This window comes from Xyrauchen texanus, chromosome 2, assembly GCF_025860055.1.
Source record: "Xyrauchen texanus isolate HMW12.3.18 chromosome 2, RBS_HiC_50CHRs, whole genome shotgun sequence".
Classification (NCBI taxonomy): Eukaryota; Metazoa; Chordata; class Actinopteri; order Cypriniformes; family Catostomidae; genus Xyrauchen; species Xyrauchen texanus.
The window spans coordinates 33,479,565-33,504,828 of record NC_068277.1 but is presented as its reverse complement, the minus strand read 5'-3'; the positions used below and the strand labels follow the sequence as shown (position 1 = coordinate 33,504,828).

The window sequence follows — 25,264 nt, the reverse complement described above, 5'->3', positions numbered from 1 at the left end:
AAAACACTACAGACTCATTCAGCATTACCTCATATTTGGGTCAAATAACCATAGCATCTCTGGCATAGATTAACTATATATCAGATTTTCCAGTCTAACACTTTATATACCAACACATCAATACTTGGTCTATACAGTTTGTAGTACTTAATTTATGATTAACTTGTAAGTGATCAAAATACAAGTGACTAACTGGTTGGAAACAAATTTGAGTGTGCATCTTTTTAAAACCTTTTGCAGGTGTGTCACAGGTTTAAGGCCACGGTCCAATTTGCCATTTCCATTCAGAAGTGTCTCAGCACTGCAGATGTTCAAAATTCAGCATAGGATCCTGCCAACATCAACACTAAGTATATCCAAACAAATAACATTCCTAACTCTAACCACACTTGGAGCGATGGAAAATTGTAACTTTTGCACCAGACAGACTCTAGACTAGAATAGTAGATCCAAGATAAATAAAAATAAATAATAGAATCATGTGGCTGTTTCTAAGTATCTCCCCTTAATTAATAAATAATTTTTTTATTCATTTTTATGTAATTTTGATCAAAGGACAATAAGAGACATCATCATGCGCTGTAAAAAAATATATATGTATATTTATATATAAATATTTATATATATTTTTTATTAATGTTTAGTTGAATCAAGGTGCTTTTTTGAATTGATACTACAAAATTTTCCAGCCAACAACATTTTTTACTGTAAGATGTGATTCTATCAAGATACCGCGGAGACCACACCCTGCCCGAAGGGGAGGACATTTTGTGGAAATACATCACATGGTCTTACCGAGCTTTGTCGGCGGTGTCACACGTGGAGAATACCCATGGTAGGTCCAAACCAGAGGGGAGGAACTCTACATACACGGCTATTGGTGGCAGAGGGAACTCTGCCCAAGGAAGACATGGGTTTACCAACGGGGATACCGTCTTGCGGAAGATACATCACACGGGGTTACATACAGGCAACCAGCACATGTGGAGTACCTACCCCAGTACAGGTAGAGTGTGCCCATAGCCCCAATGGGGGCAGAACATCCTGGGCATGATAAGCCAAGGCAATAGTGTCAATGACCCAGTGGGCGATCCTCTGTTTGGAGACAGCCCTCCATTTCCGCTGTCCTCCAAAGCAGACAAAGAGCTGCTCAGAGCATCTAAATCTCTGTGTGCGATCCATATAGATGTGTAAAGCATGCACCAAACACAGCGATGACAAGGCTGGGTCTGCCTCCTCCTGGGGCAGCGCTTGCTGGTTCACCTCCTGATCCCGAAATGGGATCATGGGAACCTTGGGCACAGAGCCCGGTCGGGGTCTCAGGACCACGTGAGAGTATTCCGGACTGAACTCCAGGAACAGGTCTACCTGCGCTGACTGAATCGACTCCAAATAAGCTGGACCACCTGGGGGTGGAGTCTCCATTCTCCCCTAAGCATGACCTGCCAGGACAACACGTCCACTGCACTGTTGAGGTCGCTCGGGATGTGAGTGGCTCGCAACAACTTGAGCCGCTGGTGACTCCAGAGGAAGAGATGGCAGGCATTTTCCGACATGCGACAAGAGCTCATGCCGCCTTAACAGTTGATGTACGCTAGCATTGCCGTGTTGACCATCCGGACCAGCGTAAGCTTACCCTGGATCAGGGGCTGAGGCCTCCGCAGGGCAAGCAAGACTACCAGCAACTCGAGGCAGTTGATGTGCCATCACAGTCACAGTCCAGTCCAGAAACCGGTGGCTGTGTGCCTGTTGCACACGGTACCCCGGCCTGACTTGGAGGCATCTGTCGTGACGACAGCTCACCTGGAGACCTGCTTTAGGGTAACCCCTGCCCGTAGAAATGCCATGTCTGTCCAAGGTCTGAACAGACAGCGGCAGACAGATGTGACAAGCATTCGATGTGCCCCGTGGCGCCATGCCCATCTCGGGACTCGAGTTTGAATCGGTGCTGAAGCGGTCTCATATGCATCAACCCGAGCGGGTTCCGTTACCACTGCCGAGGACACCATTTTCCCCAGGAGCCACTGAAATTGTTTCAGTGGGACTGCCGTTCTCTGCCTGAACACCTTCAGACAGTTCAGCACCGACTGTGTGTGCCTGCTCGTGAGGCACACCATCATAGAGACTGAGTCTAACTTCATGCCATGAAAAGGAATGCTCTGAACTGGGAAGAGCTTGCTCTTTTCCTAGTTGAGCAAAAGCCCCAGCCGGCTTCGGTGCCTGAGCACGAGGTCCCTATGCACACACAACAAACCCCACGAGTGAGCTAGAATCAGCCAGTCATCAAGATTGTTGAGGATCCGGTTTCCCACTTCCCTTAGCAAGGCAAGGGCTGCTTCTACGACCTTCGTGAAGGTGCGAGTTGACAGGGACAGACTGAAGGTGAGCACCTTGTACTGGTATGCCTGGTCCATGAAAGCAAACCGCAGGAAGGGCTGTTGTCGAGGTAAAACTGAGACAAGGTAAAACCGAGACATGGAAGTATGCATCCTTCAGGTCTACTTCAGGTCTTGATGAAATGCGTTTTTGTATCAGCATCTTGAACGGGAGTCTGTGCAAGTCCCGGATCAGTTGCAGGTCCTAGATTGGTCGCAACCCATTGCCTTTCTTCAGTATGATGAAGTAGGGGCTGTAAAACTCTTTGTTCATCTCGGCTGGAGGGACAGGCTCTATCGCGTCCTTCCATAGAAGGGTTGCAATTTCTGTGCGCAATGCAGTGGGGTTCTCACCCTTCACTGAGGTGAAATAGATGGCGTTGAACCTGGGCGGATGCCTGGTGGACGCCTAGCCAGGTTGGACGGTCCTGGTCAGCCACCGCGATGGGTTTGAGAGCGAGAGCCATGCCCCCAAGCTCCCCAAGTGAGGGGGACCAAGGGGACAATCACATCAGACATACCGAGCAGGCGGGGCCTCATGGCGGGGCCGAGCTTGAGGCGCCACTCATGGCTGTGCTGAGTCTGAGGACATCGAAGCACTTAACTGGCTCTGTATATCCACCATAGGAGCGGTCCGGGATGGGGGAGGAAGGAAAACATCCTCGTGGCCTGTTGCAAACGTCCTTGCATGGGTGCAATTGTTCCACAGCTGGGCATGCCTCTAGAGCGCCAAACCTGCCTTAAAGTGCAGTCCCTTTGGCATGCGGCGAAATCAAAAGAAAAGGAAAACTACGATTCTCCTCCCGGCCCTCCACCGGGGATGGAGTGGTTTGCTTACCAGCTCCAGGTCTGTAGTGTGTCTCTGTCTCCATGGGTCACCCGTCTCATGGGTGGTTCGAAGCATTTTTTCGGTTCTTAGCGATGGGCCATGAGACGGGTGGCATCTGCTTCCTGCGTGTGGCTCCATGCCGGACTACTGGGGTGGGCTGCGGTGGAGCCGGTGTTGCTGCCACAGGGGTACACCCTTGGTGACGAGCAGATAGGGTGCCAGTCTCGACGTAAGCCTATAGGCCAGGTGGTGTGGTACTGTAGGAATGTACCTTTCACTAACAGTCTTGTGGAACGTTCCTTCGGGTATATATATATATATATTTTTTTTTTTCATTTAGATGGCACCTTCAAGGGCACAAAAACTTTGAAAATGCCCTTTAACTTATAGATGTTTGTTGGGTGTCATCATTACTGAGGTTGTCTGTGTCATGTCTTGTCCTGTCTTGTCATGTTATGTCTCACTTCTGTTCTTTCCCCCTACTCTGTCTCCCTCTGTTGGTCGTTCTATGTTACTTCCCTCTCCTTTACTCCGCTCCCAGCTGTTTCTTATTTTCCCTGAGTTCCTCATTAATCCTCTGCCCACCTGTTCCCTCTTTCCTCTGATTAACTCTCTATTTCTCTCCTCGCTCTCGCTACATTCTCTGTCGGATTCTCCACTCAGTTATACTACCCCTTAGAAGCAACTACTGCCCTGTCTGTCTCTGTCCAGAGTCCTGTCCTGCTGGCGTATACCATTGTTATACTGTTCTCCACTAAGGACCTTCTCCGATCTCTGTGCCCAGTTACCTGACGCCACGAGCTAGTGGCACTCTACAGCTACCCGCTGCCTTGGGAGAGACCCGCTGGCTGTTATCGCTTCTCCACTCACCCAGTCTACTACCTGGGGACCACCACCGCTCGAAGGGAGCGTTTGTTTGCTGTTTTTGTTATCGTCCTCTCTGCGGACTGTTTTATTTGTATTCCTCTCAAGGAGAAGACCCTGTGTTGACTTTTTACTGAGCTTCATTAAAGACTCTGTTTTGTTTCTTACATCGCGTTTGGGTCCTCACTTACCTTCATAACAGTCTGTGCATCAAGTGTTGACATCTATGTGCCAACCTTCAATGCAGAAATTGCTGGGCTAAAATTACATGAAAGTTATCATCAATTAATAATAACTATGCAGTGGCAGGCAATAAAATTTAACTATATTCAATATATTCAGACTACTTTTTAATTTTGAGATAAACTTTCCCAATGAAGTCAGTAAAACTTAAAAAAGCCCATGCACAAAATACACTAAAATTAATAGTTGAATAAACAAAAAATAGTTTACAGATTGGAAGAACACAAATGCAAGACAAAAAGATAATATACTGCATATTTTATTATAAACATAAAACTATTTGCAAGAACCATATAGTTTTAACATTGGTTTGTCTTTAAACACTTAAATGCATAAAATGCTTTATGCATAAAATGTAGCATTTCTTTGCCTGTGGTTAATGGGACATTTTCTTTGGATCTAAACAAAAATACATACAATAAAATAACGTTTGGAAAATGCATTTGGCTCATTCTCAGGATATTGAACTTGAACTGTCACATTAATGTGTTGGTAACACTTTACAATATTAGTTAACTACATTTGTTAACATGAACTAACAATGAATAATACCTTTACATCATTTATTAATCTTAGTTCATGATTATTTCAACATACTAATACATTACATAATATTTTTTTTTTTTACATTAAAAGTTGTATTGTTTTCATTAGTTAATGCATTATGAACAAAAAATTAACAATTTTATTTTCAGAAATTAATATAAACCAAAGTTAATGCTGTAAAAAAATTATAATTGTAATTATATGATATATAATGCATTTGCTAATCTTAACAAATGTAAGCTTTTTGTAAAGTGTTTCTTATGTGTATTTAACACATTCATTTGATAAAGGGTTAGTGACCTTTCAAAATAGTTATTGCACAACACATTTTTTGAATGAGAAATGTCATAGGTTACTACTTTTCTTCAATAATGTGTGATTTAATACAAGACACACCAAAACTGAGTGATAATAGCAAGTACTACAATTCGATTATATAAAAATGTAATTACACAAACTGAAAAGTTACTGTGATTGAGTTCAAACATTGTAGCGCTTTAATGTAATGTAATTATGTCGAGCATGACTGCGGCATTCAACAAGAATTAAACACTCCTTCCAATACATTTTGTTCACAAAACCATTAGTAATGCTTCTAATGATGAGAATGAGTTGGCTTCTCAATGGAAAGCGTCACTACCCTAGTTCACCCCATATGCATGTGTTTTAAAGGCTATTGTGGCCTTTGTGTACTGTTTGTTTGTTTTGTGCCTGTAGACATTGTATACAATATGTAGGGGCACATTTATTCCCACCACTTGTCAGTTCAGTTTTACAGTTTAAAACTGTTGTTTTACAGTTATTACTTGTTAATCAATTAACTTTTTTCTGTAGCAATTTTACAGAAATTTACCATCAAAATGACAGGCATTTTGATGAAGGCATGAATCCTTAGGTTGTGTTAATGACTAGAGAATGATCTGGGGCAACTGTGGCTCAACACCATTCATTTAATCTGCTGGCAAAGCATAATTTAGAGGCAATAGAAGGGAATTGCTAAACCATGATGAAGCAGGTTAACAGTTGTTGCACCATAATTGTATTGGCATTTCACCATGCAGTATGTTCTCCCACTGGCTAACTGGAAGAAGGTCATGACCTTGAATTTTGCAATTTTCAGTTAATTAAAACAGATCCAAAGGATGTTATTATATTTGTTCACGTTCGCAGAATGATGTTCTGTATCTATCTTTCACAGCATTGCATAAACCTGAAAATGCTTGATGCCAGTGGATGTACTGTTACTGTAAAGCAGTTGGCGGGGTTATAGCGCATGTTCAGACACAATATTTGCAGAGATTTTTCAGGCCACATATACATTGCTTTTGTTGCTGTCTTTTCAGTCTGTTTGGAAGTGGGTCACTGAGGACAAGCTGCATTCAAGTCCTTAAATATTCCTTTCATTAATTACTTGAAAAGGTCTATGAAAACATTTTATAAGCAGGCTATTTTTGCTGATCTGGTTTCCAACAGAGATCTTTTTGTCAAAGAAAAAGCCCATGGAGATGAAGCTGCCCAGTACTCTCAAAATAATACCAGTCAAATCCCAGGGGGTCAATGAAGGTTGTGCAAGGAGTGGGCCATTTCCCTCCAGCCAGCTGTTACTGCTTGTGCAAAGGAACACACAGGCTAATGTAGATTTGGACATACACAGTGTACATGTTTTCTCATTCAGAAGCAGAACAAGTGCAGTTCTGTTACAGTCTACTGTTACAACTCTGGTCTAAGGTCAGCCAGCATATGTGAAAATAAAAGGTCTTACTCCAGTTGTCTTAATGATTTTTTATTTGATTATTTAAACACCATTGTGGCCAATATAATAAATGCAAACCCAGATAAAAACAAATAACCTACAAAATTTGCACATTTGACTTTTGCACATTTTAATCTGCATCTCCATTGTGAAAATGTTTCCTCATTACTTCTTACCTGCTTCACAATCACCTTTTACAGCATCCTATAAATCTTTTCTTTATTTCAGTATCTAATTAGAGATTACCAAAAACTCCTCCACTTCCAAGTCTTCCACTCTGTGGAAGCGCTCATAGGCACTGGAAACACTAGAACTACATTTCTCAGAATAAGCAAAAAATCTTAACATCTTTCTCTCACCACTAATTATGGGGACGTGTTCTCCAGGGGGGTGGAGGGGGCATCATCGCTGCTGAATTGCAAGAATTCTGAATCCAATTAGAGAATAGTAACCATATTCTTAAAGGCTCAGTGACAGAAATGCAATGCCCAGTACCAGAGGAAATAAGATGCAGTTCTTGCACACTTTACTGGTACTTACATTGCATTAACGTATTACCCTATGCTATCCAAATACTTAAAGATACATTTTGAATTATGTCCTGATGTGTGTGATTGGAGCATTTGGCATGCTTACCTCTGTAGGTGGCATTCCTGCAAGTGAAGATTGCCATACAACATTTAGAACACTATTGTGGGTTATTTGTTTTGTTAGTGCACTCTGTGCAACATGTGTAATTAACCTAATCTTATCCAAATGGCATTCACTCAAATGCATTTGCAAATGGCTGTGGGAATCAAAAGACAATTTGTGAAAAATATCTTGGTAACACTTTACAAAAAGTTGTATTTGTTAACATTAACTGCATTTGTTTAGATGAACAAAAATGAACAATATTTGTATAGCACTTATTGATCTTGGTTAATGTTAATTTCTACATATACTAATATACACTACCATTATTGTAAATGAGAACAAAAAATTATAATAAACAATGAGTAAGTGTTTCAAAACTTTTGACCAGTAGTGTATATATTTTATAATTAAAAGTTGCATGTTAACATTACTTGACGCATTATGAACCAACGTGAATGATAAAGAATTGTATTTTTATGAATTAACTAAGACAAAAAATATGTACAAAATAGTTAATTGTTAGTTCATGATCCCTAATGCAGTTATCAATTTAATGAATAAAACTGTACAGTAAAATGTTCACCAATATCTTCACCAGTCACTCAATGCACAATTCCAAGCTTTTCATTGGTCAGATAACTGCATTGCATATGTATAAATCCATTAGAGGAATAGGTTGGGACAGTCTGAAATATTTATGCATTTTCCAGGAGTAGAGTACAAAGGGTCTAAAGGACCCCCAGGGTAAAATTCACTTTTGATTAGATTTTCTCCCAAAACACTAAATAGCAACAAAAACTACCCCAGTACATTCCTTAGCACCTGTTTGTCACTATGAAAAGCAAAATATTCCTGATCCATAAGTTCATTGCATACAATGACTAAGTATTATTTTGAAGTACAGTGGCAAGATATAGTATGTGAACCCCTTGAAATTACCTGCTTTTATTTATAAAGTTGTCTTAAAGTAGTCTTATCTGGTTTGATCTTCATCAAAGTTGCAATAAAGAAAAACACAATCTGTTTTAACTAAGAACACACAAGTTATTGCATTGTATGTTCTTCTACATGTTGAATATATCATTCAAACATTTACAGTGTAGGTTTGAAAAAGTATGTGAACCTTTAGGCTAATGATGTCAACAAAAGCTAGTTAGAGTCGGGAGTTGGTAAACCTGGCAACCAATTAATGAAACAAGATTGGAGCTGTGGATTAGAGCTACTTTGACTTATAAAAAGCACTCAAACATTGTATGTGTGGTGAGCAGGGCGGAGCTGAGCGGCATCTGGGCTGAGCGTTCCAGCAAGGGGCGGCAGGAGTACTTAGGGAGAAGAGATAGCGGCATAGATGCGTGAAGCTATCCGTGTGTCAAGATGTTTCCGTGCTGCTGAAAAGGAGTGTTTTTGAATGTGTATTGTGATGCTGGAAAATATTGTGCAACAATAAATGTCTACGTGTTTGTCAAGTCGGCCCCAGCTTCCTCGCACGAACTGTTACAGAATGCCATTCACAACAAGTATCTGCAGATGTGGACCATGACTCACAAAAAAGAAATCTCAGAAGACCAATTTTCAAAAATGTTTGCTTTGCATAAAGCTGGTAAGGGTTACAAAATTCTCGAAGTGCTTAGATATTCATCTGTCCGCAGTTAGGCAAATTGTCTATAAATGGAGACAATTTAGTACTGTGGCTACTCTCCCTAGAAGTGGCCGTCCAGCCAAAATGCCCAGTGAGGTCAAAAAGAACCCTAGAGTGACTGGTTGACATCTTTGTTCATGAGTATATTATACAGAAAATATTAAACACCATGAAGGACATTTATCACCTTATTTTGATCACCTTTCTACTTTTTTTCTAGAAGTACAAATAAACTAGTGTCTCAATTAAAATGAGGTCATGGAAACTGCAAGTATGTATTTACTGGGTAACATTTTACAATAATTTTTGCATTAGGTATCATTAACCATGTATAATACAATTTTCCAGCATTTATTAATCTTGGCTTATGTCCATTTATGAAAATACAATCGTTTATTGTTTGTTCATGTTGTATTAACTAATGTTAAAAATGGACTAGTATACAGTATGTACAAATTAACATTAAATAAGAGTATGAAATATTGTTCATTGTTAGTTCATGTTAACTAATGTAGTTAACACATTTTTACAATTTTTTTTTTAACAAAATTGTTACCCATTAAAGTTACAATAAATAAGAAAATGCTGTTTAAAATAGTTTTAGATAGATTTATTTTATAGGACAGAGTTGATAATGCTTGAAATTCTGCTGAAATAGCTTGAAATGTTTAATTAGAGCAACAAAATCAATGAAAACAAAAAATTGGCAAGAATGTGTGAATATGTTGATAAAATTGAAAACATCAGGGGAAATAAGGTAAAAACAGCAATGCATAATGTATAATTAAAAAATTACATCTTTTGAATAGGGCCAATTAACACAACACCTCAAAATATATATTTGTAAAGAAAAAGGGCATACCTCTTAGAGAGCAGACATTTTTGCAGATAAGATGGTTTGGACATGATTGCTATTAAATGAGTTTTTGTTGTTGTCGTTGTTGTTTTGCATCTTTATTTCGGCAGTGTCTGAATTCCTTCCTGTCTAATAATACTGTGAAAAGTAGTTGTTCCCTGATTTTCATTATGAATAAATTATGCAGATTAATGTGTAGTATTTAGCTTTACTTCTTACTGATTTCAGTTAATTGTCTTTTTTTGTTTATTCAGAGCTCATTTTATACTTAATATGGTGTTTTTAGTTTTCACCGTTAGGTCCACACACATTGCATGATATTCCATGTGTAAGCGCTCTGGAAACCATTGGACTACGAAGAGTTTCAAATGAAAAATCATAAATTTGTTTAAATCTATGACTTTAGACACGTCGGGGCCCCAGGTGGTCTCCTGTATTTCCTGTAGGCGGGCCAGCCCTGGCATGCCTGAATTTTGACAAAAACCGTCTTGACACTCCACAAAGCCACTGGGAAAACGTTTCGTGGACTGATGAAACAAAGGTTTAATCATTTGGGAAGAACACACAGCACTTGGTATGGTACAAAAGGGCACCGCATACCAACATGAAAACATCATCCCAACGGTGAAGTATGGTGGAGGGAGCATCATGATTTGGGGCTGACCAAGTGCCATTATCGAGATGAAAATTAATTTCCAAATGTATCAATATATCTGACATAAGATGGGTGGTGCAGCAGGACAATGACCCTAAAAATCTAAGTAAATTCACTACAGAATGGTTAAAAAAAAATAATGGAAATCCAACTTTGAGTGACCCAGTCAGATCCCAGACCTTAAACCAAGAGATGCTGTGGAATGACCTCAGGAGAGTCGTTCACACCAGATACCCTAAGAATATGGCTAAGGTGAAGCAGTTCCGTAAGGAATAATGATACAAAATTAATTCTGAATGTTGTGCAGGTCTAATCCGCATGCTTTGTTGAGGTTGTTGCTGCCAAAAAGGATCGCCCAGATATGAAATTCAAGGGTTCACTTACTTTTATCCACAGCAGTGTGTATGCAGAAAACCAGTTAATTCCAAAGGGTTCACATACTTTCTCTTGCCATTGTAATTTTATCTAATCATTTATAAAATGTAGCAAATTTAGGTTGCTGATGAGAATCCCTTAAATTATCAAATTTATTTTTAGACAAAATCCGTTGTTTTCAGTTTTGTTCAAGGTGATTAAATCAAAAGTTTTGTAACTGTCCAATAAGTGAAAGGATTGTATTTGGAGGTGTGATCTAGTATATGAGGTGTTATGAAATAACAAATGTGATTGAAATGAACAGAAAATGGTTTACCCTTTTCTGATGTGGTTATTGTGAATAGCCATTATCTTAATTTTTTACTCAAAAAACTTGCTTTCTTGAAAGTATTTGCATAAGTTGACAAAATTGGTCCTACACCTTTTGTCCAAATATCACTATAACTCCCTATGGTGACCTTTTACCCCGAGTGTGGTGTACAAGGCCCCACCTTTCCATTTTTTATTTTTTTTACAAAACAACCTTTCATTATTATTTATTTTCACACAAATAATGTTGCACCATAAATATTCAATAAAAATAAATATTGTATTTTTTCAATCTTGACGCATTTTCTTTGTGACCAGAAACAGCACATTTTCCTTAAGGTGCACCTTTAGCCCCGTTATACCCAGCTGTTTTGATCTGTCCAGCAATAATAGGTTGAACACAGTTTAACCTCATTGTGCTCTCCTCTAGGCTGCAGAGACCTGACTGCTGGGATAATGTGCATTCAGTATGGTCGGCACAGTGCATGCAATTTTTCATCTTCCTATCGCAATAGGTTCAGAACACTGCAGAGCAAAATGGCTATAATTGTTCATAGCAATTAAGAGTTTTTAATGAGGCCTGAATCTTAATGTTTTAGCACATAGAAAGAGCACAGATGGGGGTCACACGGGAGTGATCCAACATTTTTTACCCTTACAGAAATATGCAACTGTGTACTGCGTGGGTGTTTTAGGACACCACTAAGCCCTGAGCACATGTCTTATCTAGTGTTTGAAAACATTAGATAACCAACTATTCAACATGTTTAAACTTAGCCAACTATTTACAAAAGACTGGCAAATCTCTTTCAGTAAATCCCTAGAACAGTGTACATGTGTTTACAATAGGTATAGCTTAGCTTTTGGCAGAGTAGAGATATTAACAAGGCATTAATGTAAACACAGCATCATTAGCCCTCAAGAGGGTTTTGGTAGACACCAATCCTCCTGCCAACCAGAACAGCACAATCTCAAATTAAGTCATCACAGCACAATGGCACATTTCATACCATAATGTTGACTGGGTTTTTAAATAAACATCTCTGTGAAAACTGAATAAGATACAGCGATTACATTTTTAGCCTGTGTTCAACTGAGCACCTGCCAAAAGTAAAATGCAAATTTAAATTCTAAAGCCCTTACTGGAACAAACAAGTCTGACATTAATGCTAAACCAGTCAAGTGCAGTCAAACTTCAAAAGTACAAATTGATGAGAGATGGCTGGGATTGTTGCACCATCTGGTGGTAGGCTTATGCAACCAGTTACTCAAACAGAGTGCATTGTTCAATTTAACCAGGCAAAAAATAGGGATAGTTCCCCCAAAAATGAAAATTCTCTCATTATTTACTTTCATGCCATCTCAGATGTATATGACTTTGTTCTGCAGAACACAAACAAAGATTTTTAAAAGAATATTTCAGCTCTGTCTGTCCTTTTAATTCAAGAAAATGCTGATCAGACCTTTTAAGATTAAAAAAAGAAAATTCTCACTTTAGGTGAGAAACAGATAAATATTTCAATCCTTTTTACTATAAATCTCTTTACAGTCAGATTTATAGAAAAAGGACTTAAATATTGATCCGTTCCACACCCACAGCTGGTGCATATCTTCTGAAGATATGATTTTACCACTGGAGTCTTATGGGTCCATTGTACAAAGGGGCCTCAGTTTATACCAGGGAGGCAGTAAATGCTTTAACCCCACCCTACCCTAATCCTAACCATATGGAGCCTGTTAGGTGTTGTACCCTGCCAGGAACAAAGAGGCGCACCTTTCTCTAATCTCAGTTTTATGGATTACTTTTATGCTGCCTTTATGTGATTTTTGGATCTTGAAAAGTATGGTCACCATTCACTTGCATTGTATGGACCTACAGAGCTGAAATATTCTTCGAAATATCTTCGTTTATGTTCAGAAGAAATAAATTATGCACATCTGAGATGGCATGAGATTAAGCAAATAATTTACATTTTTTGGGTGACAATTCATTTATTAATCAGCTATTCTTTTTAATAAGAGAGTAAAAAATAAGCAACAAATTACGGTGTACATATAATGTATATTTTATATTTAATTTATATCATTTAAAACACCAACAACATGGTTACAACAGTACAAGCGGTTTTACAATTGCAAGACGGCTGTTGCAAGGTCTTCATACTATATCTAGTTGACCTCTCTTATTCAGCTGTCAATCATAAAATATGATCTACTCCATAAATTAAGTCAGCATGAATTTGAGCACTAATTTACAAATGGGAAGCACACAAGTCTCATTTTAACAAACAGGTAGAATAAAGAATCTATACACAAAAAAAGTTTTTCCACATAAAGCCCCAGTGTTTCTCATTTGAAAGGTAAATCCCATTTCCAATGATTCTCGAACTCTCATCAGATGTGGATACTGAACCTTTTAAAGGACTGAAATCAGGAGTTTAATGAGTTTGTAATCTGAAAGTGAACATTAAATGAATTAAAAATAATAATTATAATCACCTTTTATGTAAAACGCACAAAACAATAATGATGGAATGTATTTTTACCTCAGCCTTATGCTGAAAGAGTAATAAGATATCAAAATAAGATATCTGAAGGTCTTAGACTAAAAACATAGTTCTCCTCCACAAGTTTTAACAACCCAATGAGACATTTTTCCCTTGCAATGGGATGTGACTGGTTGCCAGGTACGTTCTCAGAAATTGTAAATCATAACATCAAGAAGGAACAAAGCCTTTCTACATTGAAACAAGTCTCGGGGGAAAAATATGCTATGATTTGGTAACTTTGAGCACTGCGTTATGTTCTGACGTAACATTTCATCAGACAAAAATGAACGACTGCTTAACGAAAAAAGTTAATCATAATTAAAGTTTACATTGGTGAAGGAAAGGGTATGAGACAGAATCATTATGTTTTCAAACCTTAAACAGCACAGTTAACACATGCCATGTTGATCATTATTCAAGAGTCATGTCAAGTACCATTAGAATATGGGGATGTAGTTGTCAATCTTAGCCCGGTGCCTTTGGGCGATACACTCAGCAATCCACACAATGTTCCGGCACTCTTGTTCCTTCAACTTGACATATGCATAGAACACACTGTAGTGAAACTGGTTCAGGAAGGCCAGTTTATTAAGCTTCACCTGCAAACACATAACCCATGTTTTCAAGTCATCAGAGAACGTTACTGCCACCACCAAAGATCTCACTGAATTGCATTTGAGATCAAACTCACCTCATGCTCAAAAAAGCGATCCTCAAGTGTTTTGTCTCCTGGGTTACTGCCAGCACCCTCAAAGAGAAGCTTGTATTCCTGAAGCGACATGAACTCAACATCAATCATCAAACATTTTTGTGACAAAAATACCCAAGGCAAAAGCTATATGAAATTCACCTAAAAATGGCTTGAAGTACCGCTTTAAGAATAGAATACTAGATTGAACAGCATCTACGAACATCTATGAAATGTTGTACATAGATACTTACAGGGTAGTAGTCGGCAACAGCTTTGACCTGCTCGTAATCATCGGCACGGGCCAGTTGTGCCAGACCCTCAGGGTAGAGCTTGCCACAGTGAGGGAAAAGTTTGGCTCTGTCTTCTTTGGAGAGCTCCGTACCAAAGGAGTTAATGGTAATAATGAAAGCCCTCCTGTCTGCTTCAAACTGATATACAAAACAAAGGGGGAATTTCTCAGAATACCAGAAACATTTCCACTAACAATGCCAATTACATTTTTTTAAATTACATTTTTCATATCTTTTCATTAAATGTTCTTTTATTTTATTATATCTTGTTTAACCCATTGAAATCAGAGACTACACATCAAATACTAGTGTGTGATATCAAAATGCCATCTTTTCCTTGGCTTTAGTTGCTAAAACACTAAAACTCACATAATCACTATTTACCAAAACACTAAAAATCAAGAATTTGTGTTTGCTCACCTCCAAAATAGGGCACATGGTATCTGCAGTTGTTCCACCCAGTGAGGAGCAGAATTTGTAGAAAGCCTCTAAATAAGCCTGGAGATACAGAAAGTAAATGCAGGTGGTCAACAAAAAGCTCATGGTTTCTTGATTAATGGCCTTTAAAATACCTAATACTACTATATAATACATTTTTATAATAATGAGTTACATTTAATATACATGACATATTGTGCTGGTAACAAAGTAGGGCTGGGCGGTATATCGACTTTTACAGATATGTCGATATATATTCAAATGAGATATAGGATGACACCATTTATATCGATATAGTTTGATGTTGTGTTACATGAACAATTTCTTCAATAAAGCCATGTCAGTGTTTGCATCTCTCCACTCTCACACTCTCTATGTAACCCCGCACCAACTCTCCGTGTGCGTCTGCGTGCAAACCTGGCCCCACTCGCTCACAAGTTCTTCTGCAACATGGGAGACACAGTGCTGGTCCACACTGCCGAAGACAACTCACATTGTGTCTCAATTAGCTCCCAAACTCCCTATGTTGTTAATCAGTACATCGTGAACACAAATTAGTGCACTGGTACGGGTGTTCATCCACTGAACATTGGGACACTTATGGCTCAATTACCCGTGACACGTTAATGAGTTTGCGCATTGTAGCGCAGCTGATATTCATCAGCACCATCGCTGTATAAATGACACTATTTTTGTTAATATTCAAACATACAGTGTTACAGACCTTTTTCACACTCTAACGCGGAAGTAAACGTTTGCAGGGTAAACTTCGACAGTAGTGAATGGGAATGAATGGGAGACCTCAGCAAATATTATTTTCACTGACCCATTTGCTCCAATACCAAAAGAAAAAAATCCACTATTACATTTGAATTACTTTCCTGAAGATGAAAAAAATAGAGAGTGGTGGATTAAGAGAGTAAAGATAAGATCCAAATTTACTGTCACTCACTCAGCAGCTGTAATAGAAAACCCCTTGCAGCTGTGGTAATTCGTTTTTTTTTTTTTTTAACTAATCCCAGGGTAATATAACACAAAGCATAATGTTTTAAATTTACACTCATATATAAAAAAAATTATAATATAAAAGAAATTGTGAGATTTACACTGATAAATAAGGTGGAAACGCATCATCAGTCTGTGAAAAAGGTCTATTATTCAAGAAAAATGGCAAAAAAAGATAAAAATATAAAAAGGTGCGTATTTTAAATCTTTTGAACAACTTAAATATTTAAAAGATTGTTTCACTTTCATGGTAATTATGAATGAAAGACATTACAAACAACATCTCTTTTTAAGAGAAAATAATGCTTGGACTTCAAAGTTTTACTCTTGTGCTCGTCATCTAACAACTTGAGACTTCAGAAGACACGCGGACGTTTTTGGTAAGGGAATATTGTGAGCAACGATGCTCCCTGGTTTTTACAGTGCATTGTGGGATTTATTAAGGAGCAAACATAAACTGCAGTACGAAGAGTGTGTTAAAATTCGTGCTGCTGCTAGAACCACGGCCGCGTATATTCAGAGCCTGAAAAGTCTTCTGCCCTGAAACAAGTTGAAATACTGGCTTCTCTGATAACAATGCTACAGCCAGTATATTCTACTTTGAAGTTTCTGATTATTTTTTGGCCTGTGTGATCCCGCCCACTGCCCACTCACCAATAGTATTTCGACACAGCAGGGTTGCCAGATTTGAACAAGTTTGCAGGCAAACAACACTGCGTGATTCAGCCATGGAAGCCAGCAAACGAACTGGAGAGATAACAGATTCCACCCGACTTAAAAAACCTTACCATCCATCTAAAAACCACCATGGACAGAGGCGTAATAAAACAAGGATACATATTGGAGATCCTGAACTTCAAGTCTGAGGCGGGGTGGACAACTCTCCAATATTTTTAATTTGGACTGCAGTACCCATTTCAAACGCTTGTTGTCAATCTTACTATAGCACCATTAAGTATTCAGACCCTTCACTCAGTACTTAGTTGAAGCATATTTGGCTCTTTTTGAATATGATGCGACACGCTTTGCACACCTGGATTTGGGGATTCCTTCCCCAAATCTGTGCCTGGACACAATCCTGTCTCTGAGCTGTGCAGGCAGTTCCTTTGACCTAATGGCTTGGTTTTTGCTCTAATATGCATTTTCAGCTGTGAGGCCTTATATAGACAGGTTTTCATCGATATCATTGCGCATGCGACCCATTTGAATTTAACATGATCATTTGCTATTAAAAGTACCATGGAGCAGTTCAACCATTATGTGAAACACTGACATTCTGAACAGCACTAATGAGGGAAAGTGAAATCACCTGCTGCCCAGCACTAGCATCAGTTCTAAGACTTTACACATCAACACCCTTACTCGAATTTATCCCAGTTAACTGTAACAGAATTTTTCATTACAGCTGTGGAAGTTGTAGCCAAGAAAACCATGAATAGCACAGAGTTTTGGAAATAAGTAATGGGTATGCAAGTACTTTGAATAGGATTAAACTGAAAAATTAGCTGTAATCAAATTATTGATCACCACAATAATGTCCATATTGGGCCCAATTAGCCATTTTCCCTCCTCGGTGTCATGTGACACGTTAGTGTTACAAGGTCTCAGGTGTGAATGGAGAGCTTGTTAAATTTGGTGTAATCGCTCTCACACTCCCTCATACTGGTCACTGGAAGTTCAACATGGCACCTCATAGCAAATAACTTTCTGAAGACCTGAAAAAAATAATTGTTGCTCTACATAAAGATCGCCTAGGCTATAAGAAGATTGCAAAGACTCTGACACTGAGCTGCAGCACGGTGACCAAGACCATACAGAGGTTTAACAGGACAGGTTCCACTCAGAACAGGCCTCGTCATCCAGAGGTTGTCTTTGGGATATAGATGTATGAGTGCTGCCAGCATTGCTGCAGAGGTTGAAGCTGGGGGGGTTAGCCTGTCAGTGCTCAGACCATATGCCGCACACTGCATCAAATTGGTCTGAATGGCTGTCGTCCCAGAAAGAAGCCTCTTCTAAAGATGATGCACAAGAAAGCCTGCAAACAGTTTGCTGAAGACAAGCAGACTAGGGACATGGATTACTGGAACCATGTCCTGTGGTCTGATGAGACCAAGATAAACTTATATGGTTCAGATGGTGTTAAGCGTGTGTGGTGGAAACCAGGTGAGGAGTACAAAGACAAGTGTGTCTTTCCTACAGTCAAGCACGGTGGTGGGAGTGTCATGGTCTGGGGCTGCATGAGTGCTGCCGGCACTGGGGAGCTACAGTTCACTGAGGGAACCATGAATGCCAACATGTACATTTACATACTGAGCAGAGCATGATCCCTTCGGAGACTGGGCCGCAGGGCAGTATTCCAGCATGATAACGACCCCAAACACACCTCCAAGGGTGTCTCCAGACCTAAACGCTATTGAGCATCTGTGGGGCATCCTCAAACTGAAGGTGGAGGTCTCTAACATCCACCAGCTCCGTGATGTCATCATGGAGGAGTGGAAGCGGACTCCAGTGGCAACCTGTGAAGCTCTGGTGAACTCCATGCCCAAGAGGGTTAAAGCAGTGCTGGAAAAGAATGGTGGCCACACAAAATATTGACACTTTGGGCCCAATTTGGACATTTTCACTTAGGGGTGTACTCACTTATTGGCTGTGTGTTGAGTTATTTTGAGGGGACAGCAAATTTACACTGTTATGCAAGCTGTACACTCACTCCTTTACATTGTAGCAAAGTGTCATTTCTTCAGTGTTATCACATGAAAAGATATAATCAAATATTTACAAAAATGTGAGGGGTGTACTCACTTTTGTGAGATACTGTATATACCACACCGTTTATGAAACCCCGGCTAAAGTCGCATAATCTAATTATGAGATTAAGAGCGTCAAAGTAGTCACAGCCATAAAAATGACAAAAACAGATTTTTTCATGTTATCCCCGATATTTTAAGAACAGCTTATTTGTTTTGTAGCTCAACATTCTGTCAATAATAATCATCTTATTTTAAGGACATTTTAGGCCTACTACGTGTCAAAATAATTTGTTCCTTGTGTGTCCTGTCCTGTCCGACTATGCGTTATGATGGGTCGTTCGCAATTCATGAGCGTTAGCCGTTAGTGATGATGGGCCGACTCGTTCGCGAATGAGCTTTTGATGGGTCGTTCGCAATTCGCGAATGCGTCGGAATTAACTTTCTGACACGGCACCTGTGAAGCACGAGCAGGAACAGAAAATAGCTGATTGCTTAAACAGCTTGTATGATATTAATCTCAGAGGAATTGCCCCAAATTATTATAATGTTTTTTTTTATTATTATTGAATACTAAATTTAGACTTTTTAATACCAAAATTGGCATGCTTTTGTGAATAGAATCCATGAAATTATCAAATATTTTACTCTGACAATTCTAGAGTGTGTGGTTCTGTGTATACAAAGATTGAGACTGACCTGTTAAAGGGATAGTTCACCCAAAAATTAAAATTCTGTCATTTACTCACCCTCAAGTTGTTCCAAACCTGTATGAGTTTCTTTGTTCTGTTGAATGCAAAAGAAGATATTTTGAAGAATGTTGGTAACCAGACAGTTGACTGTAACCACTGATTTCCATAGTATTTTTCTTTTCCTACTATGGCAGTCAACGTTTGATTACATACATTCTTCAAAATATCTTAATTTGTGTTCAACAGAAAAAATTCAAGAAAGAAAATAAAGATTCGGAACAACTTGAGGGTGAGTAAATGATGACAACATTTTCATTTTTGGGTGAACCATCCCTTGAACGTGATATTTTTTTGTTTTAAACTCCAAATGTTACACAGTAGCACAGTAAGAGAATGAGATTTTCTACTGATAAATTTATTATTTTATTTTACTAATAAAGTTATACAAATCATTCCACTGAATTGACTTGGTAACTGTTGCTAAAAATCAAGCTCGTGTGGAACCCCCATTCGTTTAAATGTTTTTATGCTTTTTGGACATGCGCATCATAATAAATAGGCCTGTTTTACAAAACTTTACGAATTTTCCCATAAATGTGTCATATATCACTTAAAATGGAGGAATCCCAGCTTTAATGTGGTATATGGCACATAGTCAGATTAATTATGTTTCAAATGTGTTGTAGTTTTAAAAGTAAGCTTTGTTTTTAAAATTGGAATTTCTCAAATTTTCTCAGAATTTCTGAGGCCGAAATTCAGCAAATCTTTGACATATAAAGCACATATAAAGATATCAAGGTTATATTTTCACAGAATGTTCTTTACATTATGTAGGAAGACTTTATGTAGAAAACCGTGAATCACAAAAAAATTACTTTAGCTGGGTTTTCACAGATAGGGTCACAGATATAGATATATATTATATTATATTGGCATTGTCAATATAATCATCATATTGACAATTCTAAAGTAATTGGCTACCTTTTTGAGGATTTGCCCATGCCATGTTTTCTGGGCCATGGCTCAAGAAATATATACTATTTATATATTAAATATTGTCAGATCCTGATAAGAGAAGCACATACAGTATACATTCAAAGACCTGCTATCCAAACATATCATATCAAACCAACAAGTGTCTTTGATTATGCATATTTGTTAGATGAATATTTCAAATGTTTTAAATTCTCTTGACACAAGATTTTAGTCTGACCTTGTAAAGGGTGTTGCGTATTATTTCAATGTTCATCTCATCCAAGTCCTGCTCAGAGATGCAGTCCTGAAAGAAAGCAGCTGAAACAAAAATAGATATCCATTCAATATGATGTGGGGATGAGGTTCACTTCAGTATTACTTAGAAAACGTTTTTGTGCCGTTTCACATTTTACATTTTCAAAATGCAAGATTCTCAACTCACTGACTTCCTCTGATTGCAAAACAAAAAGTGCATGTGATTAGGAAAGTTCTAAATTTGCCAAACACATTAGAGGACTTTCTTACCGAGTGGTGTATCCACCAAGATAGCATTGTACAGCTCTGCTGGAGTCTGGGCGATGTTGACGGCTTCCATTTGTTCAAAGCTGCCGAGAGGATGGCACTTGGGCACCAGCTCTGAGATGGCCCGCTGATGCAGAGTTCCAGTGATCAGCAGGATGACGTTATCAATCATATAGCTGTATCTGCAAATGCAGAAATACAGAAATGAGGGGTCTTGACATATTAAACATTTTTAAAAACCTGGTGACTATCACTGTCAAAAATAAGGCTGCCAAAAACAAGCAAAACTCTTCTTGGTTATGAATAATCTCTGAAGACAAGAAAATGTCCTGGTCAATTTAAACCTAAATCAGTACAACAAAAAAATGAAATGAAATTTTGCATTAAAAAAATTAAGCCTACAATTAGGACAATTAAGATTTCTTGCTTTGTGACATTATTATGAGGACACTTAACCACATTTACAGTATTACAGTAAATAAAGATGCTGTTGTACAATATTTTTTTTTATTAAAATCAGCAAAAAAATGAAATGCAGTACCATGGGACTACGACGATGATGTGTAAATACTTTACAATTTAAATCATATTTTTCCCATATTTTGGTAATTAGAATATCAAAATTACCATCTTTTTTTGTATTGCGTAAATGAGAATTGGGGGGTAAAATGTACATAATTGTCATGAAATCAATGTCACAATGTAAAAAAGGACCAGAAAATTTTTCAGGACAGGATTCATGACAATCACCTATTAAACCTGGAGACAAGTATTACATGTCAGACCACACAGAATAAAAGCTCATGATGTGTGGAATTTATCAATTTTAAAATATTTCATCTTACTCCAGCTAAAAGGGATAGTTCACCCAAAAATTTTAATTCTCTCATCATTTTCTCACCTTCATGTGGTCTCAAATTCATGACTTTCTTCTGTGGAACACAAATGATTAAATATTTAAATGGAGATATGATATCTGTTTGTCCATACATTGAAGCGAATGGTGATTACATTTTGAAGCTCCAAAAAGCACATAAAGGCAGCATAAAGGTAAAGACAAGACTCCAGTGTTTTGGGTGAGAACAGTCCAAAATGTAACTCCTTTTTCACCATAACTCGTGACATCAGCGGTCTCCATGGCGATCATGATTTCAAGCTCGATTACACTTCCTATAGTGTCATCTAGCGCTCTGTGCATGTGTCAAGCACTAGGAAGAGTAATCAAGCTTGAAATCATGATCGTGCCTAGAGACTGCAATGGCAAGTTTTATAGTGAAAAAGGAGTTATATTTTGGTCTGTTCTCACCCAAAACCGATTGGAAGACACTGATTTAACCACTCAAGTCTTATGGATTACTTTTATGTGCTTTTTGGGGCTTCAAAGTTTTGGTCACCATTCACTCACATTGTTAGGAGATATTCTTCTAAACATCTATGTTTGTGTTCTACAGAAGAAAGAAAGTCATACACTTCTGGGATGGCATGAGGGTGAGTAAATGATGAGAGAATTTTTATTTTTGGGAGAACTATCCCTTTAAGCAGAGGCATTGGGGTTAAACTAGTGTTATTTGACAACTCACGTGATGAAATCCATGAAGCTGGCCAGAGGCTCATAAGATTGGTTCCTCATATGGCGGAACTCCACCACCATCTTCTCTTTCAATTTGTCATCAATGACAGAGACAGTGAGTGGAGAGGCTTCATTGGCCAGAAAGCTTCCATAGTCTGTACTCTGCAAGTGAAGCTTCAGGTCTAAGAAGAAATAAAGCAAACTTTTTAATATCACTTCATTAAATTAAAACAATAAAATCCCAAATACTCATGCTTATATTGCATACAACTCTCAAGGTTGAGTTCTGGCAGAGATTTCTATATTCATCTCGGGACTCTTTTACACCATTTCCAGTTCCCTAAAATACAGGGGAAAATTCCACGCGAGTCACTAGAACCTGCCATCACTTCCTAAAAAGAGAGACAAAGCTAGAGCTAATTTCTTCCCTGTTTTAAGATTTTTTTGCATACATTTATGTCTTTTATTGTAAAATGTGAACTATGTAACGCAACACAGGCAGAAGGAGATTATGCCCATCCTACAGTACTGGCGTCATGATACGTCACATAACAAGCAGCAAAGGCTCGCAATCGTAGCTCATCTCACCTGCACCTTCCATCAAAAACATTCACTTTACATCTAAACCATTTTGATTATTCATTCAAGACCCATGACTGGTCGGCCTTAACGTTTTCAAAACGTTGACAATTATGTTGAAATCAGAACCGACGATCTCCTGACCAACGCTTAAATCCGTGAGGTTGAATAGAGGCCTTTTAAATATAATACTGCGCATTATATGGCATATTTGTCATTGATCTGTGATCTGAACAGGTCTCCATTTGTTTAATATAAAGTTATTTGAGGTGGCTAAGAAACCGGCTAACTGACATTAGCTCAGCTATTATAGTTATATGGTGGTTTATTAGCAAGTTATCACAGCAATGACAAATACGGTGCTGCATCGGTAAATGGCGACAAAATATCCATAAACACGCATAACTGTACGTGGAAATGTCAAAGGAAAAAGGACTATATGAGATCGGCTAGCAGCAAACACACAAGCACGACTCACCTTCCAGAGTTTCACATTGAACGAGGTTCAAATAATCCGCCTGAGATAAAATACCGGCTTTAAAACCTCTCACCAGCCCCTCTAGATAACCATTGTCTACATTAAAATATAATTCGGAGAAAGGCATGGTGAGAAAATAGGACTACAGGGATGCTAGTTTAAGAGATAGAGACGTAGCCTTCTAATGCAGTCGTGAATGAGACTAGTTGCGCATTCCCGGATGTACACACACACACACACACACACACACACACACGTGACCAAACATCTGACTATCAGAGCTTTAACACTGATCTCAGACAAGTCCTGAACAATATTGGGAAATACCAGAAGTAACCAATTTCACAAAGGCCACACAGTGGGTAGCACTGTGACCTATCAGCAAGGTCACTTCAAGTCTTGCTCATCCGGTTTATGTGTGGGTTTCCTCCAAGTCAGGGGCGTTGCTAGGATCTTGATACATTGGGGGCTTAGCCCAGTCTCCACCACCCACCCACCCCCGCCCGCCCGCCCGCTCGCTCGCTTTTGGTAACTACTTCTTCTACTCATAGGCACATAATAATAAGCAATAATAATATAAATGGGGGTCTGGGGACCTCCCCCAGGAAATGTTGGCCATTAAACACTTCATTTCCTGCATTCAGGTGCATTTTTTTAGCATTTTAAATGATAGGTAAAAAGATAGAATGCTTTATTTGTAGAACTGTAACAGCTATTCACAGAAACACAAATAAATAATACATGAATATTAAATAATATTTAAAAAAATGAATATAAAACTATATATATAATGTGTATATAGATATTTATCTTTCTATATTTATCTATATCTATTTATCTATCTATCTATACACACACACACACACACACACACACACACACATAAATCACTCCAACAGTCTGCTTGTATAAGTCTGGAAAAGGAACTATAGACAGTGCAGGTCCAGTAAAGAGGGCATTTAACAGACAGTAAACACAGGCACTCTGTATAGGTTTGTAAAGAGAACTATATACATTTAAATAACATAGCTATAAACATAAATAATAGGGAAGAGGGGCACTGTATCCAGATAGATGAGCATTTAGATGAGATAAATGTAATTTAAAAAGAAAAGTCTAAACTCCCCTCAAATTAAAAATTCCCCGATAAGAATAACCTAAGGGGGATTCAGCCCCTCTGAATGAAATTCAGGCCCTGCATCTGAGGTAGACTGACCACGAGCTATGTGTTTGTGAAACGAAAGTTTCTGCTTCTGTAGAAGCTATAGTTCTGTATGAAATCAACATTGTTACAAGAAAAACATGTTTTTATCATAGACTGAAAAAAATAGGTTTTTATCCGCGCAATCTTATGGAGAAAAACTACACTACTACCCACATTCCTAAGCTTAACAGCGACGCCTCTGATTGGTCCAACTCGCTGTTACCATAGAAACGTTTACCGTACCCGCGAACGGCTATAGCGATAACATTAACTAGCTATCTGACTAACGTTACAAAAGGGAGCTTGTTGTCACAAACTTTCAGTGGTTTAAATGCCAGAGAATGCATATAATTACATCCAGTTATTTATCTGATAATGTATCCTGAATTTTACTTGTAACATTGGATAATGGGAAAAGGTAGAGGTGACTTGTTGAGTCAGTGA

At 38.4% G+C, this 25,264-nt stretch overlaps 1 protein-coding gene across 1 annotated transcript; it reads right to left on the bottom strand.

Moving 5' to 3' along the window:
• Positions 1 to 13,116: 13,116 nt before the first annotated feature.
• Positions 13,117 to 23,821, bottom strand: atp6v0d1 (ATPase H+ transporting V0 subunit d1). Its single transcript, XM_052148530.1, has 8 exons — positions 23,617 to 23,821; positions 22,570 to 22,741; positions 20,993 to 21,171; positions 20,706 to 20,785; positions 15,031 to 15,108; positions 14,572 to 14,748; positions 14,321 to 14,398; positions 13,117 to 14,228 (listed from the first exon to the last, which is right to left on the bottom strand). Exons 1-8 carry the CDS (start codon positions 23,741 to 23,743, stop codon positions 14,067 to 14,069), a joined length of 1,053 nt encoding a protein of 350 aa, XP_052004490.1. The 5' UTR covers positions 23,744 to 23,821; the 3' UTR covers positions 13,117 to 14,066.
• Positions 23,822 to 25,264: the final 1,443 nt, after the last annotated feature.

Excerpts from the sequence above, each read along its gene's own strand:
- atp6v0d1 (XM_052148530.1), bottom strand. The coding sequence starts at position 23,743 with ATGCCTTTCTCCGAATTATATTTTAATGTAGACAATGGTTATCTAGAG. Across the intron at positions 21,172-22,569 it reads AGCTTCATGGATTTCATCAC|ATACAGCTATATGATTGATA; the intron begins GTGAGTTGTCAA and ends CTGCATTTGCAG. Across the intron at positions 14,399-14,571 it reads CTGTTGCCGACTACTACCCT|GAATACAAGCTTCTCTTTGA; the intron begins GTAAGTATCTAT and ends ATGTCGCTTCAG.